General features: G+C 37.2%; 1 protein-coding gene and 1 long non-coding RNA gene across 3 annotated transcripts; one reads left to right on the top strand and one right to left on the bottom strand.

Annotated features, from left to right (window-relative positions):
- Nucleotides 1–5932: 5932 nt before the first annotated feature.
- On the bottom strand, nt 5933–9811 carry LOC113320133. Of its 2 annotated transcripts, XR_003345930.1 has the most exons (9): nt 9518–9811; nt 8430–9376; nt 8317–8345; nt 8083–8139; nt 7910–7994; nt 6755–7462; nt 6618–6656; nt 6306–6465; nt 5933–6025 (listed from the first exon to the last, which is right to left on the bottom strand). It is a non-coding gene; the product is annotated as an uncharacterized LOC113320133 (long non-coding RNA). The 2 variants fall into 2 exon arrangements; XR_003345929.1 differs by having other exon boundaries at nt 6618–7462.
- Nucleotides 9812–15352: 5541 nt separating this feature from the next.
- LOC113324986 lies at nt 15353–17097 on the top strand. The gene is made up of 5 exons (XM_026573238.1): nt 15353–15502; nt 15737–15899; nt 16181–16637; nt 16739–16961; nt 17083–17097. Exons 1-5 carry the CDS (start codon nt 15353–15355, stop codon nt 17095–17097), a joined length of 1008 nt encoding a protein of 335 aa, XP_026429023.1.
- The last annotated feature ends 5720 nt before the right edge of the window (nt 17098–22817 follow it).

The raw sequence follows: 22817 nt of genomic DNA, 5'->3' as shown, positions 1-22817 counted from the left end.
AGCCATGCCAGCACCATGGCCACGCCACTGGCTACCAACGGAAGGTAACCACAATCAACGACTAACCTTCCTCTCAAGATGCAAAATCTCGGCCGTCGAAGGTCACCACCTAACCGACAAGCCTCTCAATCTTAACTTTCCAAAAAATAGAAACATGCTACATGTTTTCCACTAAAACACTCGAGACATCAAAACATGTCACAAACTGGAGGATGCTCATCAGGGTATTGGTCTGGCGGGTTACAACGTACGACATACACTACACCCGGTACATGAAAGTCTCATAAGAGTGAGGCAGTTATTTTTCGGTGTATCTTTGAATTCTTGTTGATAATTCTAGTTTATACTGCAGAAGATCTTTCACAGGTACTTCTTCCATGATCATAAACGAGAATAAGAAAACTAGTTTTTTTTTTGTTATATATATGGGATAGGGTTTTGAGTTTGCGGAAGCGATTATGGATCGGTTTCTAGATAAGGATCTAGAAACGCTGGTTGTGGTACCAACTAATATAGAACGATAAGAAAAGAACGCAATACGGAAATTTCCAGGGATGCGAAGAGACGGAAAGGATAAGAATTGACGATATTAATCACGAGATCAAAGAAAAAGATATAAGAGATAAAAAAGAATCGTGTTTAAACGATAATAATACTGATTGATAAAAATAAGATCATCACCCTAAGACAATCATATGCATGATTATTTAGGCTACTAGATAACTAAAATAACAAGAGTTCTAAATAAAGAGGAATACTAAAAAAGAAATGAAGATAACTTGTAGACTAAGGCAGAGAACCAGAGATGTCCTACATCAAATACACAAGACACAATTGAAGCAAAGATGATTTGATTCACTTGAATCGGTTCATGAACTTTTATAGCCACTGTTTACAAACTACATTCCTTAGTCTTTTTAAGTTCAAGTTCAGAAATCATCTTCAGATATATAAACTTCTCAAGTTCGCAGACTAGGTTCGCGGACTTAAGTTACCAGGCAGAATTTACAAACTCCAGCAGAAATTCTCGGGTTTTAGAACTTCGCTGGTTCGCGGACTGGGTTCGCAGACTGAGTTCGCGGACTTGGCTCACGCAAGTAGTTTGTCAACTCCAACAGAAATTCTCGGGTTTGAGAACTTCGGCAGTTCGCGGACTGAGTTCACGGACTTGGCTCATGCCATTCTTCCGGTTCTCTTGATCAACAAAGTTCGCAAACTTTGGTTCAAGGAATAGGACTTATACCTAAATATTCTAGCGCGGAGAGATATATAATTCTTTTCCGATCAGAATGGAGGGGCGGACCGTCAAAATCCAAGTCTGTACGGGAATTCTACAACGATTCTAGTAAACGGCGCTAATTAGGGTTTCGGCATGTCAAACCCTAATTTAGACAAAGCCGCACGCTGCCAGCGGCTCCCTTCCAAGACGCAAGTGATTCCCTTCCAAGCCGAAAGCGCTTACTTTACAAGCCGCAAGCGACTCCCTTCCAAGCTGCACGCTTCCAGCATCTCTCTTCCAAGCCGCACGCTTCCAGCGGCTCTACTTCACGCCAAAGCCATGCAGGCCATGCAACCATGCCGCTGGCTGCCAAACGGAAGGTTGCAACAATCAACGGCTATCCTTCCTCCTGAGATACAGATCTCAGCCATACAAACTTGCCACTAAACGACTTGTGGCAATCTCTTGGATACGGAGCCAACTCTTGGCCACGGTGCCAAAGTCCTAATTTGGCCACGCCAAAGCCATGCTAGCCATGCCTCTATGCCGCTGGCTGCCAAACGGAAGGTTGCAACAATCAACGACTATCCCCCTCCTGAGATGCATATCTCAGCCGTACAAACTTGCCACCAAACGACTTGTGGCAATCTCTTGGTTACGGTGCCAAAACCCTAATTTGGCCACGGTGCCAAAGCCCTAATTTGGCCACGCCAAAGCCATGCCTCCATGCCGCTGGCTGCCAAACGGAAGGTTGCAACAATCAACGACTATCCTTCCTTCTGAGATGCAAATCTCAGCCGTACAAGCTCGCCACTAAACCAAACGACTTGTGGCAACCTTTGGCTATGCTGCCAACTCTTTGGCCCTGGCACACACTTAGCTATGCCAATTCTTTGGTCACGGCACCAAACCCTAATTAGCCATGCCAAGAGCATGCGCAAGCCATGCCAGCACCGTGGCCACGCCACTGGCTACCAACGGAAAATAACCACAATCAACGGCTAACCTTCCTCTCAAGATGCAAAATCTCGGTCGTCGAAAGTCACCACCGAACCAGCAAGCCTCTCAATCTTAACTTGCCAAACAATAGCAACATGCTACACGTTTTCCACGAAAACACTCGAGACATCAAAACATGTCACAAACTGGGGGATGCTCATCAGGGTATTGGTCTTGCGGTTTACAGCGTACGGCGTACACTACACCCATTACAAGAAAGTGTCATAAGATTAAGGAGGTTAGTAAATACAAAGAGTAATGGTGAAACGTTTCCTTCATTATGGAAACATCAATTCCAGGCGTTACCCGTTACCGCTTTCTTCCATTTACTCAACCGTTTCCACTTCTTACGAGACCGGGGTACGTTTCGTTGCGACTTGTATAAATAGGCCTCACTTATTTCCACCAAAGATAAGTTTTGGTCAAGAGAATACAACACTCAGAAATCACTTGTTAGCTTTGCCATCTGTTAGATTTCCACTTTCTGATACAAATCTTCAAACAACTACTCTTTCCGAATAAACTATTCTGGTCTCAACACTCTCTTCGCTTCCCTCCCTAGACCAACCTTCTCCTTCACTTTTTGATCGAAGCAAGTCTGGAACGGCCATTTCTTGGTTTAGGCCGTATTTGTACAGATTGATCTCTTGAATCAAAGTACTCCCTTGCAGTACATTGTTTAGGGTTTAGACTCCTTTCTCACCCACACACTCGAAATTACCAAAATCAGCAGAAACTATTTTCACCCTCAAACAACAAGATAATCTACTACAAAAGCTATTCAGATATAATTAATGTATCTTAGACAAAGACAGTTTGACCTCTATAGTCAAAGTCAATTGACTTGACTTTGACAATACTGAATATTGCTAATAACCCCCCCCCCCCCCCCAAACTGATAATTGCAGGCACTTATCAGTTTGAAAAATAAAAAATCTGAAAAATACAGCATAACAAACATCTACTTATTACAAGACATCAACACAAGCATCTAAAAGTGAATTGCAAGACACAGCAAGCTGACAGTTCTCAATTGAAGTATTGTCAGCCGAATCAGTAAAAAAAGTGGTTGAGTCTTCACATATTGTAGTTTCAGAAGGAGAAGAACCAAGTAGTTGTTGAAGTAGTGAAGAAAATACAGGAGCACATAAACCTTTTGTAAACAAATCAGCAAGATTATGTTCTGATGTTATATGTTGAACAGTGAGAAAACCATCTGCAATAAGCTCCCTGACAACATGATAATGTATCTTTTTATGTTTTGCCCTGTAATGAGAAACTGGATTAGCTGAAAAGTATATGGTACTAGTGTTGTCACAATACAAAGTAATTGGCAGCTTTAATGAAATATGTAGTTCACTAAAAAATGAAGATAACCATTCCAGTTCAACCGTAGCAGCTGAAAGACACTTATACTCTGCCTCAGTTGTTGATCTAGATACTGTGGTCTTCTTCTTACTAGACCAAGAAACCAAAGAATAACCTAAAAATACAGCATAACCCCATGTTGATCTTGCAGTCTTAGGACAGTTTCCCCAATCTGAATCTGTATAAGCTGTTAATGTTTCAACATCTCCATTTTTCAAAGTAATACCATAGCCAAGTGTACCTTTAAGATATCTTAGCATTCTTTTCACTAACAACATATGTAAGTCAGTAGGAGCATGTATGAACTGGCTTACATAATTAACCCCAAAACAAATATCTGGTCTTGTTAAACATAGATACTGAAGCATTCCTACTATAGTCCTATATTCTGAAACATCTGCCAAAAGAGTATCATCTGTAACTGAAATTCTAGGACCTTTAGCCACAGGAGTAATGCATGGATTACATTCTGTCATTTTATCCTTGGATAAAAACTCAACTGTGTATTTATTTTGTGTCAGCTTAATAGCATCTGATGTTCTTATAGCTTCTAGGCCTAAGAAATAGTGCAAATCACCTAATTGCTTCATTGCAAAAGATGAACCCAAAAACTGAACCAATTTATCAAGAAGAGCATTTGATGAACCAGTTAATATAATGTCATCAACATATAATAAGAACACCATCATTTCCGATCCAGTAAAATAAACAAACATAGAGAAATCTGACACAGTTTTAACAAATCCAAAAGAAATCAAAGCAGAACTAAATTTTTGAAACCAAGCTCTTGGTGCTTGTTTCAGTCCATACAAGCTTTTCTTCAAATGACAAACTTTATGAGGAAAGTCTTTACTGACAAACCCAGGTGGCTGCTTCATGTATATATTTTCAGTTAAATCACCATGCAAAAATGCATTAGACACATCCAATTGCCTTATTGGCCAGTCCTTATTAACAGCAATACACAAAACAACTCTGACTATTGTTGACTTAACTACAAGACTAAATGTTTCACCATAGTCTATACCATCCTGCTGATTATAACCTTGTGCCACCAATCTAGATTTTAATTTATCAACAGTACCATCTGAATTCAATTTGACCCTGTATACCCAGTTACAACCTAAAATATTCATGTGTGATTCGGGATCAACTAAATCCCATGTATCATTTCTTTGCAGTGCCTCATTTTCATCTTTCATAGAAACTTGCCAATCAGGTATTTGAATAGCAGTTTTAAAACTTGTTGGAGCAGAAGGAGTTTGGAGTAAAGATGAAAAAGCAGTAGGAAGTGGATGAGTAATAGATCGATGTAAAACATGATCAGGAAAAGATGTGGGTTTTGAAATACCACTTTCTGATCTTGTGACTATAGTAGAAGAAGGAAGAGGCTCAAGACAAGATGAAGAAGAAATGTCAGATATGATTGGAGAATAAGAAGAAGAGGATTCAAGAGCAGGAGAAAAATAAAATTCATTTTCTGCAAAAACAACATGTCTTGAAATATAAGTTTTCTTATTATCAGGATTATAGCACTTGTACCCTTTATGCGAAGTACTATATCCTATAAAGATGCACTTCACAGATTTAGGAGACAATTTGTCAGTTCTAGAATGACCCAAAAAAGGATAGCAAATACATCCAAAAACTCTTAAAAAAGAATAATCTGGACATTCATTGTATAAAACTTGATAAGGAGATTGATTATTAAGAATCGGAGTAGGAGTTCTATTTATCAAATAAGTAGCTGCTAACATTACACCAAATTCTGGGATTAGTAACAGAATATAGCCGTTATTAAAACGGGTTGTAATGGCTCTTGCCTGTTACAAAAAGGGTTGTTACATTTTTTTGTAACGGAAATGGAGCCGTTAGGAAATTTGATTGTAACGGACTTAGTAACAGCTTAAAGTCGTTACGAATTGACACGTGGTAACAGCTCATGGCCGTTACGAATTTTTTGTAACATCGTGGTCGAACATCTTCAAGACGTTACGAATGTTTTTGTAACAGCAAAATTTACTGCCAGTCAAAATTAGTCAATTCTGAACAATTTTGACCGGCAGTTCATTTTCTGCCGGAAATAAGCCGGAATTTCTATTAACCTGCATCCACCTTTGATATCATCCACATTCAACAATGAATTTACATTACATTCAACCAATTCATGTCAGAAAACAACACAAATTCTTCTAAATACAAATTTTTTTTGTTAAGTACACAAATTCTTCTAAGTACCAATATTTTTGTTAAGCATCAAATTCTAAGGGAATAGATAGAAACTAAGTTCCAAATTTCTAATGCAATACATAGAAACTTACTAACTTCCTTCATAGAATCTGATTGGTCCAGCTTCTCATCCCTGGTTCCCATCTCGACGATATTAAGCAACTGCACCAGACTCTGATCCGTGAAAACACTTCAACACCTAATTACTTCCTGCAAACAATGATAACTTACATTAGCAAGTCTTCAAAGAAGTGGAAATGTGCATGATAGAAGGAAACAAACCATGGAATACAAGGTACTGATGATGATTGAAGACATGATAACAACACAAGGCCGGGTGGCACTTCAACTCCTAAGTGTCTGTTTTCAGAATCTCTAAGAAAGCTATTTCACTTAAGCTCCACTTGAGAGGATGTTATCTCGGAGGTTATGGTCAGGAACAAAGAAATACTATGCGAATCTCAGACTGGAATATCAAGAAGGGAATTACCTCTGGTTTGAGGTTACGATGAACAACACCTGCAAGATGAAGGAAGGCAACAACATTAAGTTATAATCTTGGATGGGTATGCACATATTGACGTTACTCTTCCTGTATGACCAGTTAAAACACCAATGCAGACCCTTTCTTCCACGTTCCAAATCTTTATCTACATAACCAAAATTTATACAATACATTAGTTTAGTTCTATAAGAAGGTTTAGTCATACATACATCTCATAAACATAAGCTGTTCAGCCTTTTCTTTATCAAGCAAACACACATAATTGAATCAGCATAACTAAAAATCATTTTCACTTACCTTTTGATCTCCTGCAGATGTCAAAATGCGAGTGTCATCCTGCAAAGAGATAGAAGTTGTAGGTTCAGTGAGTGATTGAGAATATCCTAATCCAACATAATCTCACTCTAACTAGATTAAGCAGTTGATATACTTACACATATCACTTTCTTAGCAGAAACATCATCTCTGCAGCTTATTTCAGAAGCAATCCATTCATTTTAAGCATCCATACACTCAAAATTATTCAATTGAGATTTTTGCTTGTACTACTTTACCTTACAACGTTGACCGCCCAAAATTACGCCCTAGGAATTATTCCGATATTACGAAGCTTATAACATAAGACCTAATTCACCCAAGGAACCAGCTTGGTTAAACTAAAAGATACAAAACAATGAATTAAGGGCATAACAAAATTAGAGGAACCAAGTAGGTTAAACTGGAATATACTACCATCAACAATTAGAAGTTTTGACACTGAAACATAACATTACTAAATTAAGGGAAATCTGAGAAAGATAAATGAACATGAGTTTGTATGGTTGCTTCCCACATCTGAAACATGACGTAGGTTCAGAATGAGATATACACTGGTGGTCGTAAATTTATCATAACATATAAAATTATGTTCTTTATCTTTTATGTGTTCCTTTTTCATAACTGTTATAGGTATAGCAACATCTCTTACTCCTACCAATGCTTCAGCAATCGAACCATTTTTTCCAAACCATAAGAAAAATGAGAGACACAGCAGACGCAGACAAACTTACCTAAGGGTGATATCAATCCTGCTTCAGTAATAGCATCAGGAATCGGAAATGGATCTTCTGTGATGACCAACTGCTTTGGAACACCAACTTTTCCTACAAAAGAATATATACACGTTTTAAGCATTATCATGTACACAAATGTATATTTACGAACTTACGCTACCAAATCTGTCCAGAATTTACACACATGGAAATACGATAACAAAATCTTTTGTAGGGTGATTTGCCTTCAGCTAAAAACTTTCTTCTCCAGATGCCTTAGTTGTCTAGGAGTACAATAATAATTACCATGACAATCACATGAGTTTATATTGGTCACATCCTGAAGCATGGACTGGCGGTTGCTAACATGTTTTATGGCACTGGGAGGATCAAGGACTATAACTTCTGGATACTTTTCCAGATAATCTTGCATAGAATAAAAATAGCTGGCATCAGAAAAAAAAAAAAAAAAAAAGAGAAAGTTTGAGGTTGAACATGCAAATGCTACTTATACAGTTGTTCTCAAGCTGCTTGGCACTTAGAAAATCATTCCAATACCTTGAGAAAATTGCATTGTCTGTGCATCCCAGCGTGTTAAACCTCGGTTTGCAGTTGGAGTTGCTGATGTTCTATTACTCCCCCCCTAAAACACATTTAGGGTTCCTATCAGCATCAAACAATGAATCCAGCAGTAAGCATAAACAAGACCTAGGGAGAAGGGGTAGTCCCACCAGCAAGAAAACTCGAATGATGGTAACACCCTTTCTTTTTATGCACAACAGCAAGCACTATAAGCAATTCAACAACAACAACAACAAAATAAATTAGCACAATAGCATGAGATTGCATTGATGTTGAAGCCTGGATCTGAGACACTCTTTGAGATCAACATCTCTGCCATTGTAAAATGTAACGGAATCCCCAAAGTTAAGTTCAAAAAAGATAGAGAGTCCTTAGGAACTTACCGGAGCATTGCGTACACATTGTTACCCTCCTGTGTGATCAAAATTAGTTGTAAGCACAGATTGGGAAAATATATATATATATGAAAGATCAGATTGCACTGTAAGCATCTTACCGCCTTCGCGAGGAGAGACTGTTCATGATCTCCCAATTCTCATTTTCCAAGTTTAGCACTTCAACATCCCCAAAATCGTAGGTAATGTCCCAATCAATTTTTAGGTTGTGTGGTGGCTTCTCACCGCCAGGACCTGCAGTTACCATTAAAGGGATCAAATGCAATTGCAACCTAGCATTCATCTAAAATCCTGACTCTCACTGCACCAACAAACCCATTGCAGACCAGCATCCATCTCACTGCCAGAGCTTCAATCCAAACCAACATCACCATCACCTGTAGCTTCATTCATGGTACCACCAAATCAACTCGAACCACTGCCCTGCACTTCAACTTCAATACTGCAAAGACACATTCCACATCAAATCCATCTCAGACAATCTCTTCATTGACCATCAGCATCAGTACCCTTCTAGTTCACCACCATCTTGTAAATGCAACTGCCAACTCCATTGCACCAGAGCCCATGGACAACAACACACAATCATTGCACCTGCATCTTCACTATTCTACAGCCTCAGCTTCGACTTATGTCTTCTGTAGCTTCAAATCCATTCATATTAGCACACAAACTCCATCTCAAACCCATCCATTTAATTCACTTGCTTCAACCACCAACACCGATTCAGTTACACGAACCATTTTCACCTAATTCATCCACCAAAACCCATCTTTTCACCCTGCCAGTTCTAGCATCACCAGCAAGCAACCCATTATATCACAGTAACAAAACCAGAACCAGAACCAACATCTCAACATCATTTCTTCAGCTTACAGCTCACAGCATCAAATCGATGGTCACAGAATCTCCTCACGATCGAATTCAAAGAGAACCCATTTCAATTCTTGCCCTAATTCTACTCCTGCACAACTATTCAAGCCAGAACAATCTCCTCTGTGTTCTTCTCAGTGCAATTTTGTCCATCTCTCTCTCAAATCCAACCCATCTGCTCCACCAAACAAACCCTAACTTCAGGAATATAAAATCACTACTAGATCTACAGATAATCAGCTCTTAAGCATACACTTACAGGCATTTACGAATCAATTATCAAATTAAAGAAACCCTAATTAAAGCTTCAGGTTACCTTTTCTGCGGAATTTGAATCCACCACTCGAATCAGTACCGTTACCAACAACTATTCTTTGATCAATCCCTTTTGCTCTCGATCACAAAACCTTCATCTTGCCTCTCAAATCACATAGAAAAAAAAAAGAAAAGAAAACAGAAAGCGAATTGAGAATGAAAATCGATCTCTTCTGGGTTTGAAGAACACAAAGATCTACAAGGAGAAATCAAGAAAAGGAGAGGAAAGTGAATCGAATAATGGTCCTCTCTGTTAATTTGTGTTTGGGTAGAGAGATTGTGAGAGAGCAACAAAGAGGAAGAGGGTTAGGACGATGAGGCGGAGAAAGGAGATACTGATTAAAGATGTAAATGGAATAAAAGCTAGGGTATTATGTCCGAGTCTTTGAGATGCATCTCGAGAAAGAAAATGAATGGTAGAGATATTAGTTTAGATAAGGGGAGAAACATCCTCCAAGTGATTTGGTGTGGGGTGAAAAAAAAACTGTCGCGCATGTGACTTGCACACCTAAAAACTCTAAGTGTTACGACCCAACTGCGACCAAGAGTGTGACTCGCATGCCTAAAAAATATTTCGTAACGGCTGTCCTATGTTACGAATTACTGAAAATTTAGTAGCGACCAGAGCCTGTTACGAATATTTTGTAACGGTTATTTGTAACGGGAATTTTGTAACGGCCACGAAGCCATTACGAATTCCTGTTACGAATCTGGGAATTTGGTGTCGTGTAAGAATGCATCAGACCAGTATTCTTTAGGGCAAGAAGCAGTAAAAAACAAAGTATTACCCATTTCAGTAATGTGTCTATGCTTTCTCTCAGCAAGACATTCTGTTCTGGAGTTTTAGGACAAGAGATTCTTATTTGAATGCCAGATGTTTCCAAAAAAGTTTTACAAAGGCCTTTAACTAGCTCACTAGCACCATCAGTTTGAAAAGAAACTATTTTTGTTTTAAAAAGATCTCAGTTAAGTTTTTGAAATGTTGAAAGCATTGTAAAGACTCATTTTTAAGCTGCATTGGATAAATCCAATGAAATCTGCTAAAATCATCAACAAAAAGAATATAGTATTTATATCCTGCCAATGAGGTGACAGGGGCAGGACCCCACTCATCACAACGAACTAAAGCAAGTGGAGAAGAAGCATGTGATAAAGATAATTGAAAAGACAATCTCTTGCTTTTTGCAATTTGACAAGGATGACATAATGAAGAAGAAGAATTAGAATTTTAAGAACAATGTTTTTATGAGAATTAAGACTTTGAATAATTTTTAAAGATGGATGACCAAGCCTACTATGCCAAATATCTAAAGAAGCTACAAGAGATGAAAAAGCAAACTGCATCATAGTAGAGGTAATGGGATACAAATTATTGATCATCTTTCCTTGTGCTAACAGGACATGATCCTTCAAGCTTCTTATTTCATAACCATAAGGATCAAAAGTGATATAACAATCATTATATGTGGTAAATTTAGCTACTGATAATAAATTGTGTCTCATCTCAGGAACATGTAAAACATTGTCTAGCCTAAAACTAGTCTTTGAAGTATTAAGAACTGTTCTACCAGTAAGAGAAATAGACAGTTTCTTACCATTGCCAATCTGAACATGCTCCTTTCCTTTGTAATCAGAAGTATTTTGAAGCAAAGCCCTGTCTCCAGTCATATGAGTTGAAGCACCACTATCAGTAATCCACACAGTATTAGAAGTAGATGGCTCATCATTAAGGGCAGCAGTATTAACATGAAGGTCTGTAAAAGCTTGCTGAGTAGAACTTGAGTTATTAACAACACTAATTGAACCACTTTCACCAGTATCCTAATGTGCATAATGTGCTTGATTGTATGTGAAGCTCCAGTTGGTGGTGGATGATACCTAAAGAAGCATCTGGTAGCCAAGTAACCATTTTTCTTACATATCTGACAGAACATTTTTGAGTAGTCAATGTAAGGTCTTCCATTAGAATTAGAGCTTGAACCAGTAGATCCATTTGGACTAGAACCATGTTGATACTGACTAGGCCTATAGTTTCCACCATTTCCATTACCATTTCTTCTGTTATGACTATTTGAATTATTTCTTGTATACATAGCAGTATCATTCTGTGCATCATAGACAGTAGTATGATGATGTTGTCTTTCACTCAAAAACTGTTCATGGGACAAGAGTTTTGCTTTTAGTTCACCAAAATTATATGGTGTTTCTCTGTTCTGTGAGGATATAACAAACACATCATATTCAGGACCCAAACCATTCATGACAAACATCATTAAGTCTGCCTTTTCTCCAATTACAGCCAAAGAATCAGCAATTGACTTTATCTTTTGAAGATATATTACAATTGACTGATTACCCTTTCTAATTCCATGTAATTGAGTTCTTAACATGTTTTTCCTGGCAAGATACTGAGTTCCTAAGCTAGTATGCAAGAAATCCCATATCTCTTTTGAAGTGCCAAGACCAAGAACATCACCACTAATAGTTTCAGTAAATGTTGTTTTTAGACATGTGGAACAAACCTGTCTAACTTTCTCCAAGAAACCCATGTTGGATTAATGGTTTCAACCCCATCAACAATTAACTTCTGCGGTGGTTCAACTAACTCACCGTTAACATATCCAAAAAGATCGGTGGAGATCAAAACTCCTTCAAATTGGTCACGCCATAATAAGTAATTCGATCCATCTAATTTCATGGACACAAAATTGGTGATGTTGTTGAAAGGTAAAGAACAATAATTACCAGTTCCAGGCGGAAGTCGACATAATTCCTTGATTTGAAAAAAATTTCTTGATGCAGATTTTGAATTACTGAATTGTTGTTGTTGTTGTTGTTGAATTGGGTGTTATGAATTTTTCGTTTATTTGTATGATTTCCAGATCTTGTTGAGACCATAAATTTTTGATTGAAACCCTAAAAAGAATTTGGGAAAAACTTATTAAATGATTATTACCCAGAAGCTAAAAATTGTTGTAAAAATTGTTGAGCTTAAATTTGATGAGGATCGATTACCAGTCTGATACCATGAGAATTGATATACTTCTCATGATATTGAAGAATGTTTTCAGAAAAGAAAGAGATGAAGAGAAAACAATTATTACTATATTGAATGTGTAAGGAGAATACAAGATAATCTCCTACAGAAGCTATTCAGACATATTTAATGTGTCTTAGACAAAGACAGTTTGACCTCTATAATCAAAGTCGATTGACTTGACTTTGACAATACTGAATATTCCTAATATCCTCTTTAACCCTATGGGAAGCATTTGTGTACAGATTTGCCTCCATAGAATTCTTGGAATGTTGATTTGACAGTGAAAGAGAACCCGTTCTTTTACTAGTCCAGACTCCAGATTAACATGTCTTCTTTACCTGTTTGGACTAGATACACTTTTCAATGAAATTCCTTTAGGACTAGTTGGGTGCTATGTTTATCTTGTACACAAAGAAATTCCCTTAGAGGAGAATACTTATCCTTGAAAATTTTCACCCATAATTGATCTAGTTCCATGTTTCTAAAAACCGAGCCATCTTCACTCCTAGGATGACAGAGTGATCAATTCCAAGATGTTAAGTTAATAATAACCTTGCCAAATTGATGCCCCCGCCAGAAATTTCTTGGCAGAGACTAGGTTCTTGATTTAAATTCTGAATGCTAATAAGAAAAAAAGAGTCAAGGAGTGATAGAGAGAAATATTACACTTGGTTTCAAGAAAAAATCCAACTAAGATTTTTATTTTTTTTCATTTTGTCAAGCTCAAGTAATAAATGCGGCGACTTGGTGGAAACAGATCAATCAACCTATGACAGGGTTGATGGTACACGCCAGAGATAGAAGTTCTGCATGCTTGACATGCAACTTCTTATTTTTTTCACTACTCCAAACTGGTCAAGTGCTGGATATTGTATTGCAAACTTTCACAGAGTAAAACTAGAACTAGGAATTACCAATAGGTACTATTATAGTGATACTAGTTAGTGGCAGGTCCACCCACTAAAGCCCAGTAACTAGAGGTCCATAATAAAAAGAAAACATAAAAATGGACTCAATTTTTTAATCCCAGGTCATGTACACGTGCGGGACAAATCATGTGAAATTTTCAAATACCTAAACTACCCTTCCAATCCCATATTTAAGCAGCCTATTTCAAAGTTTCTAAAAAAAGATACCAGCGAATTCACATCCGGGTTTCTGCTCTCTTTCTTCTTCTCGCGTTTGGACTAGGGTTTCTGAAGATTTCTTTAGTGATTTTAACAGGTATGTTGCTTAATTTTTTCTATTTTCTTCTTTCTGCTACAGTTTCAAGGAGATCGGTTGTGTTCTTTTTGTTTTTTATGAATCTTGTTCGTATTTATTCAGTTATTTGGTTAGATTGTTAAGTTTTTAGCTTATTTTAGCTTTCGATTTGATTATCTTTCTGTTTTCTTTTCAAAATCATGTTTGTTTTCACTTTCAAATCGTATTATCCAGCAGTACATATATGACATACTCATTGTTTCTGCTACAGTTTTTGAATCATGTTTAAGATTTGAAATTTGGATCATGGAGATCGGTTGTGTTCTGTTTGTTTTTTATGAATCTTGTTCGTATTTATTCAGTTATTTGGTTAGATTGTTAAGTTTTTAGCTTATTTTAGCTTTCGATTTGATTATATTTCTGTTTTTTTTTCAAAATCATGTTTGTTTTCACTTTCAGATCGTATTATCCAGCAGTACATATATGACATACTCATTGTTTCTGCTACAGTTTTTGAATCATGTTTAAGATTTGAATTTTGGATCATGGAGATCGGTTGTGTTCTGTTTGTTTTTTATGAATCTTGTTCGTATTTATTCAGTTATTTGGTTAGATTGTTAAGTTTTTAGCTTATTTTAGCTTTCGATTTGATTATATTTCTGTTTTCTTTTCAAAATCAGGTTTGTTTTCACTTTCAGATCGTATTATCTAGCAGTACATATATGACATACTCATTTTTTATGCTCTTGGATTATGTTTCTTGCATAGATCTCTCACTTTTTTTAGTTTGACCCATCAGTACGTATGTGAAATACCGTATTACGTGCTTCGATTCTGCTGTTTCTCCTAGATTCTTAATTATTCTTTGTCATGCAGTTGATTTTGTAGTTCATGAATCTGCAGTACATATATGGCATACTCATAGAAACTGCTCTTAGAATTTGTTTCTTGCATAGATCTCTCACTTTTTTTAGTTTGACCCATCAGTACGTATGTGAAATACTGTATTTTAATACTGTTACATCTTTGTCACATTTGCAGGTTCAAAACATGTCTGATGCAGAGTGTTCCAATCCAAATACCTACTGCTATGCATACATTTATTATAATCATCATCATTTTGCTCACCTGGTTACTTTTAAGTCTAGTATTGATGACCTGAAATTTCTTATTTGTGAAAACTGGAGAACCTTGAACCCTTCTGAGATTATCATCACTTATGTTGAGAATGGTGTCAAAGTGCCTGTGATTGCTGACTTTCAACTTCATGGTCTCGCTTCCTTGCATTTTTCAAAGAAATCGACGTTCTTTGAGCTGCATGTGGATTTTCTTTCTGCTGGTGGATGTAATTCCTCTACATTCAGCGACGTCGACAACAATTCAGAACTGATTAGGGCAGATAGAGATAGTTATGAAACTGATGGAAAATAAATTGTTAAACCTCTTCTATTCGATGGGTGGGAGAATGTTTTTGATGATCCGAACAAGCTTTTTCGTGGTGGTGTTGATGTTGTTCGGTTGGCCTGTCAAAAGTATTGTTTGAAGACTGGGTATCGCGTAACAAAGGTGAAGAATGATCATGAAAGGTTCACAATGAAATGCAGTAAAGTCCCATGCACTTGGATGATCCATGCAGTTGCTATTGATTCTACTTGCGATGTTTTTAGGATAAAAAAGTATGTTGGGAGGCACACTTGTGGAGCTGGTGTGAAGTTGAGAAGTCCTAAAGTATCGAAGAAGCTGGTACACAACCTTATTCATGATCGTGTGATGCACAACCCACTTATCAAGCCTCGCGAAATTGAAGATTATATAAAAGTTGGTGCTGGTGTTAATATCAAATATCACCATGCATATCATGGTTTGGAACGGTCACACCATGAAATTTTTGGGAATGATGTAAAGTCTTACTCTGATCTGGTTTGGTGGGTGAATTCATTGAAAGAAACAAATCCTGGCTCTTATGTGGATTTTCAGTTTAACCATGCAACTCAGACATTTGAAAGGTTATTCATTGCAATAGGCGCTTGTATTGAAGGTTATAGACTTTGTCGACCAATGATTTTTGTTGATGCAACTTTTCTGACCGGGAGATTTAGAGGTACCCTTATGGATGCTACTTGTCTGAATGGGAATCAAGGCAAGTGCTCTTTGTTACGTTTTAATTGTTATTGTTTACAAGTTATTCACTGCTTTTAATCGTTGGAACTTTTTGAGTATACCATTTATGTACTGAAAAGTTATTGTGTCTAACACACACTAATTCATATATGTAAGCATAAGACCTTTTTTGAGTACAATATGTCTATTATGTACTGGAAATTCTTAGTCTATTTTCCAGTACATAATATATGTTACATCTATTAATATAGCAACATATTTAGTGACAGTATATAATATATGTACTGTTTTTTTTTGCAGGTTTTTATCCGCTAGCCTTTGCATTGGTCCCAGGAGAGGATGTTGACAATTGGGATTGGTTTATGTGCAATCTTAGCAACATTGTTGATGACCGTCCTATCACCTTTATGTCTGATCGTCATGAAGGATTGTTGAGGGCTATTCCTAAACACTTTCCTACTTCCCATCATGGCTATTGTTACTACCACTTGCAAGGAAACTTACCAATCAGGAAATCGGACGAGAAGTACAAAGAAGTTATGGCTTGTTTCAAAAAAGCAACTTATGCTCTCACACCAGCAAGATATGAAGAAGCACTAATGGAAATGGAGTTAATGGGAAGGCCTGGGGTTGCTGAGTATTGCCGCAATATGCCTAGGGAACATTGGTCCAGCGCGTTCTTCACTGGCTGTAGATTTGGTCAGACTACATCAAGCGTTGCTGAGTCCTTCAATAATTGGATTCGGAAAGACAAGAGGTTGCCTGCCTGCCCTCGTTGACATGATCAGGTTTGTGTGTGTTTTTGTTGGTGTTTTCTTTGTTTTTGGTTCATTTTTTTTTGTTCAAAATTTATTACAGGTGTTCTTTTTGTTCCATTCATAGGTTACGCGTTATGGAGTTGATGAATGAACGTCGCGAAATGAGTCTTTTGATGGACCCAGAGAAGCTCACTCCTACCTACGAGGCGTTACTTAAAGAACATATTCAAATTGGTCGAGTTTGGAATGTTACTCAGTCATCTGCGTATGAGTATGAGATTCATTCACCTAGGTTAGCTTTATCCCATAAAACAACTTTTACTGTACTATAGCATACATGTAGGAGTGAATCATATGTTTTGTTTTTTTGTATTTGTTTGCAGTGCTGCATATATGTACTGCTTTTAAGTTATTTGTGCTGAAAAGCTTTTTACGCATCTGCAGGTCTCACACTGTTGATCTGCTGAACAAGACTTGCACCTGCCAAAGATGGCGTGTTTATGGTTTTCCATGCTCTCATGCTACACAGCTATTTCTGCCAAGGGTGATCGATACGTAGATTATATCGAAGACTACTTCAAAGTTACAAATTTTCAGCAGCTGTATTCAATTGCTATCAGACCAATCCCCAACTACAACAGGCCAGAGCAGTATCTGCCAGAGGATACTATTTTTCCACCCCATCCACGAGTTCCACCAGGTAGGCCAAAGGGAAATCGTATCAAGAATGCATGGGAGAAAGCTAGGAAGTCCGTCCGTTGTTCCAACTGCAAGAAGAAAACTCACCACAACAAGGCAACGTGCACTGTCATTCCTTCATACCCATGAGTTTTAGATTTTCAGTTCTCCCTTATTAGTTCTATTGGTCACAATGCAGATTCTGTTTTGCGCATCATTTTAAACACTTTTGTTCGCTTTTTTTAGAGTGCTGAAATTATGTACTGTTTGATATCTTTCTGGGACAAGGTACTTTGTGCTCATTTAAGACTCTTTTAATGGTACTTTGTACTGCATTATCCACTTTCAATATTATTGGTTTTTCAGGTTGATTTCCAAGTTTGTTTTAATAGTGATTTGTTATCTACTTTGTAATGAACAACTATCTGGATGAATTTTTTTCAAGGTGCACTCTGAAAAATGTTACAATATGTCACACCTATGTACTACATAAATATTACAGTGAGTATGTACTATGTGTTTCTTCCAGGTCATTGTGGCTGTTCAGGATTTTTGGAGTACATCTATTATGTACCCTAAGTTCTTCTAGGCCATTATGGCTGGTTGTTCAAGACTTTCTGAGCACAACTATTATGTACTGTGTGTTCAATTAAGACACACCAAACAAAGAGACCAGCTCTGAGATTCATGTTCTCCCCATCATGATTAACAAATTTAGAGAGTCATATTCTTCAATTGAATCTAATAGCTGGTCTATGTTACATAAGACACACCAAAACACTTCATACTATGGACTTTTACCATCCAACATGTCAACATTTTTATAAAGCCAAACAACTGTACATAGATTAAAACAAACACCATAGTTTCGAGAACAATTGTTATCAAAATAAATAAGAATAATTACTAAACTTTGATATTGTCTAAAACAAACTAGCAAACTCTGAATATGTTCTCTATGATAACTTCTACTATGCAGTCCTAATTCATATAAGCACTGTCTTAAAAACCTTTTGGAGCATGAATATTCCAGCTCTCCTCAGGAGGAGATGTTGCTGAGAGTATGTCGCATGCTAAAGAGATCCTCTTCTTATGTATTTTGTCCTTTAGTTCTTCTGGGTCTCCCAAGCTCATTCGCACTCCATCAATTACTTCCTCCTTTGCAACTTTCTTCATGATGTGCATGATATATATTGCACAATCTGGATAGTCTCCCTGTTGAGGTGTTGGGTAACTAATCATCTTTACTCTGTTTACAAGTGGAAGGCGCAGGCTCGACAAGCGTTCATTAATTGCTAACAAGCAGTATTCTGCCATAAGATTAGCATTATCGAGACACTCGTTTTTGGATACAGCTTCCCAAGTGTTGTAGTGGAAGAATTCGCCTTTCTCGCATTCATACACAAGAAGCGTCCAATGCACGTTTTGGTGTGACATTGGAATAATAATCTTCCTGGTTCCTTCCTCCATATTCCTGATGGGTAAGAAGACAGCAGTGTTTGCTGCTACTTGATGTACTGGGTCACTTAAATAAAACTGAAAAAGAATTAAATTTATCAGTGTAGTAAATATGTACTGAAAATTATAGTGTAAAACACATATATGAAAGCATAATATTTGTTACAACATCAAAAAAAAATTGTTTCGTTTTAGTTTCGCAGATATGCTATTCAAATTCTCAATATATAAAACAAATAAGCATGAATTCGGATTCAATGTAAAACAGTATCAGAGATATGCACTGCACTTTACAAAGACATGATGCATGTTGTTTATCGAGATAAATTGGAAAACATACCCAGCCTGTTGGATCAATGTGGAGTACTGGAATGTACTTTCTCTGTCCATTCACCGGTTGCTCATTATGATATGCTTTTTTCAGTTGGTATTGCCAGTAATTTATAAGATCTCCCTCTAAAGCCCTGTTATGTAGCAGATCTTCAAATGTCTCTGCAGATAATATGTGATGACCAATCACAGCAGGAGCTTTCCAAGCACTGTTGCTGCAAATTCAAATAATCCAAATCAATTATAAGTTTGATTCTAAACGAAGTACATAAAGTTTTGTTAAAATGAAAGGGACCTATCCAAGAGAGACTCACATTGAGGTAGCTTTGTCAAAAAAAGGAGAGAGAAGCGCTCTTTGTTGTGAACTCAAATCCTTATAGAACGGAGATTTCCTTAGGCTCAACAACTTGCGTGCATTCTTCACTTTTTTAGTAAGTTCTTGCAGATTTGGATCACCTTTAGCTTTTCTCTTTCTCACATTCTCGCCATCCTTTTTCTGAACTTTCTCTGTTGGGCAATTTTTCAACTGGGTTTTCAGTTCTGGACTTTGTTTTTCGCATTTTAGGTCCCGACAGTCCTTTGCCACTAGCAAACTCAGGATCAACTCTTTTCTGCGGGTGGCTCCGAGTTACTGGCTTCTGAGGGGTGTATGTGATTTTTGGAGTAAGTTTCTTCTCCTTGGCTGAGATAGTCGGCTTTTTCTTCTCCTTGTCCATGACTGATGTAGTCGACTTCGCTATTGGTTTGACTTCATTACTCTTTGTAGCCAGCCTATCTTCGAGTCTCTTGGCAAGTGTTACGTCATCTTCCTCTGATGTTTGACTAACTCCAAGTTCGTTATCCTTCAATATACCATAAACGTAAAAAAAACAAATGAGAGACTAAAAAAGCAAAAAAAAAATGAACAGAATAGAACATATGTATTGTCGGATTCTTTTCAGTACAGAAGTTATGTACTTTTAGTTTCACTGAGTACATAACATATGTACTGTTGGGTTTTCCCATGTTACTGAACATATGTAACATAAGTGGTCCATTAAGTATTGATAAAGTTGTTACTTTTCACTTTTTTGGTAATTATAATTACCTTCTGTAGCTCAGAAAGAAGTTGGAGAGTCTCAGCATATGCATTAGCTTTTTCGGCGCTCATATTCTTCTTCAGTCGAGCTTCCTCTGCCTTTTCAGCATCTAAAACTGGATACTTCTGTTTGAGAATCGGCAGCATTAGTACATATGCTAAAAGCATCATTAAAAACAAAACATAAATTCATTAAACAGAAGTAGATTTAGGTACTTACAAGACTCTCTAATTGTTTAGTAGGCTGTTGCTTTCTGTCATTCTTCATTTTCTTCTTCCTTTCTACTTCATTGAATGGAATGGGATCCCAAGGTTTCTTGTTCCCTGCATTTGAAACAAATCAGACTACGAACTATTTGACCAAAAATTGATATACGTACTGCTGGTTATATGTATCAGAAGGATATATGTACTAGGTTTATAACATGTTCATACTTCTTGTTCAGGTTGCTGAAGATCAGCTTTCAAACGAGCTTGTTCAGCTGCAGCTAAAACAATTGCAGAGGCTTCATTAAGTGTAGGTGCAGTATCGATTTGAGCTTGCTCATCCGAGGGATCCGTTTGAGCTTGATCTGATGCTCCTCTAGCAACTGGAGCTTCATTATGCGCAGGCGCAGCTGCAAGATGGATTTGAGGTGGATCAGGTGCACCTAGATCAATTGCAGGCTGCTGCACCTCTTCTCCATTTTGATCACTTGGTCCTAAACCCAAGTCAAAAGTTGGTCTTGAAACTTGTGATGGAGGATCCAGATCTTTAGCATAAAATTTGTCGAAGATTTGAGAAGATTCCATTTTTTCCAAGCTTGGTAAACTACCAGTCGATGGGTACTCCAGACTAAGAATTCCTAAGGATGGATAAGGATCTCCCATAATTTCAGCTTGTAGATATTTTGAGTACTCATCGGTATAAATACCCTTCCCATGGATGGCCAGGTCAATCAGTTTCTCCATCGGCACGGTATGCAGTTCTTTGAGACTCGGCAGCTCACAAACCAAAGGCATAAACTGCATATTCGGCAACATTTCTTCAAGCGATGCACCCTACATAAATGCAATGCCAAACCGTATTATTTTATAGGATGACAAAGTATAAAATTGAACTAACTAGTGTAACGTTCAATTCGCTCACCTGTCTATCTCTAAGAGAACCAATTTCCACTTCAATATTACCCAGAACTTGTGTCGCTGCTGTTTGTTGGAGTTCAGCCTTTTCAGTCTGTTATTCAACATAAGGTGATATGTTTTTAATCAGTATTGCAGATATGTACTTGTATGTTTTTTCAGTATAGTAGATATGTACTGACAAGTTTTAGTTTTTTACAAACTAAACTAATACTAGAAAGAATATAACTTACCTGTGATGGTTCTGGCATGCTCTTTTCCTCTTGCAGCTCTTTCACCTTTCGCTCCAAATCAGATCTAGCCCAAATTTTAAACTGTGAAACTTCAATATCGAACTGTGTGAGATTTTCATCAGATCCCCCCATAACAGGCATTGTTGGAGTAGCATTTCCCTGTTCATTCGACTTTTCTTGGGTATCATCTGGAATTTCCTGTTCAGCCTCTGTTACCAAGGGAGTAGTTGCTGATGGAACGGTGTCATCCAAATCATCATGCCCTTCTTCAGAGCTACTGCTAGATTCTTCTTCTCCCGAGTTTGGTTGTGTAGGTGGGTAAGCTCTGTGATATATATCATTCAAAAGCTCTTCTATGATACTCACATCAATGGGGAGGCCGTCCTCTTTCCTTCTCTGTAACTCACACCATTTTTCTGCAATTGTCAGCCTCAAATCTTCATTCTTTACTTCCAAATCCTCGAATTTTTCTTGCCAATCTACTGTCAATGGCACTTCTTCAACTGGAAGCCTTTGAGCAATTTCATTCAACATTTCTTTTTCATACATAGTATATTCATCCTTAAATTATTTAGAGAACTCGAAAAGTACATATAACGCACACATATAACCAGTTTTTGTATCAGTATAACATATATGTACTCAAATAAATAGTGCATATGACACACACACAATCATTCTGGTCAATCAGAAAACTGCTTTTCTGATAGTGTCCTACCTAAAACAAATCATTTAAGTATAATTATTTATGAAAACATAAATAATTATACTTAAATTCATCAACTTTAATCAGTTTTTTAGATATGTACTGGTGCATCATTGTTTCCTAAACCAAAACTACAAGAAGCATAATGAAATAAAACTTATCCTAGTAATATATATTGTTTTTCTTAGGGACTTACTGTGTATTGCGAAGCCTCCATATCCTTTAGAAACTCAACAGATATTTCTTTGATGTTCCACCTTTCCGTTCTTGGAAGGTATCGATCATCTAGTAACGTCACTGGTTTCACCAAGTGAGTATGCTCCGCATACAACAACTATGACAAAAATAACATCAATAGAATCAAATACAGAACTTAAATGACAGTAGAGTAAATATGTACTTGGAAAAAAAAAGCTTGTACTAGATGATCGATACCAACAAATAGACGACACAACCAGTGATGTCCTCGGGAGTGTTGTAGTTCTGATTGATTTTCTTCTCTAAGAAACTATGTATCAGGTCAGGCCAAAATACATTCTTTGACTTCTCAAGATCATCAACTAAACCAAAGTAC

Source organism: Papaver somniferum, chromosome 11 (assembly GCF_003573695.1).
Source record: "Papaver somniferum cultivar HN1 chromosome 11, ASM357369v1, whole genome shotgun sequence".
Taxonomy (NCBI): Eukaryota; Viridiplantae; Streptophyta; class Magnoliopsida; order Ranunculales; family Papaveraceae; genus Papaver; species Papaver somniferum.
This window is presented reverse-complemented; position numbering and strand designations above follow the sequence as displayed.

Excerpts from the sequence above, each read along its gene's own strand:
- LOC113324986 (XM_026573238.1), top strand. The coding sequence starts at position 15,353 with ATGAAATGCAGTAAAGTCCCATGCACTTGGATGATCCATGCAGTTGCT. Across the intron at positions 15,503-15,736 it reads CTAAAGTATCGAAGAAGCTG|TTTAACCATGCAACTCAGAC; the intron begins GTACACAACCTT and ends GTGGATTTTCAG. Across the intron at positions 15,900-16,180 it reads TTGTCTGAATGGGAATCAAG|GTTTTTATCCGCTAGCCTTT; the intron begins GCAAGTGCTCTT and ends TTTTTTTTGCAG.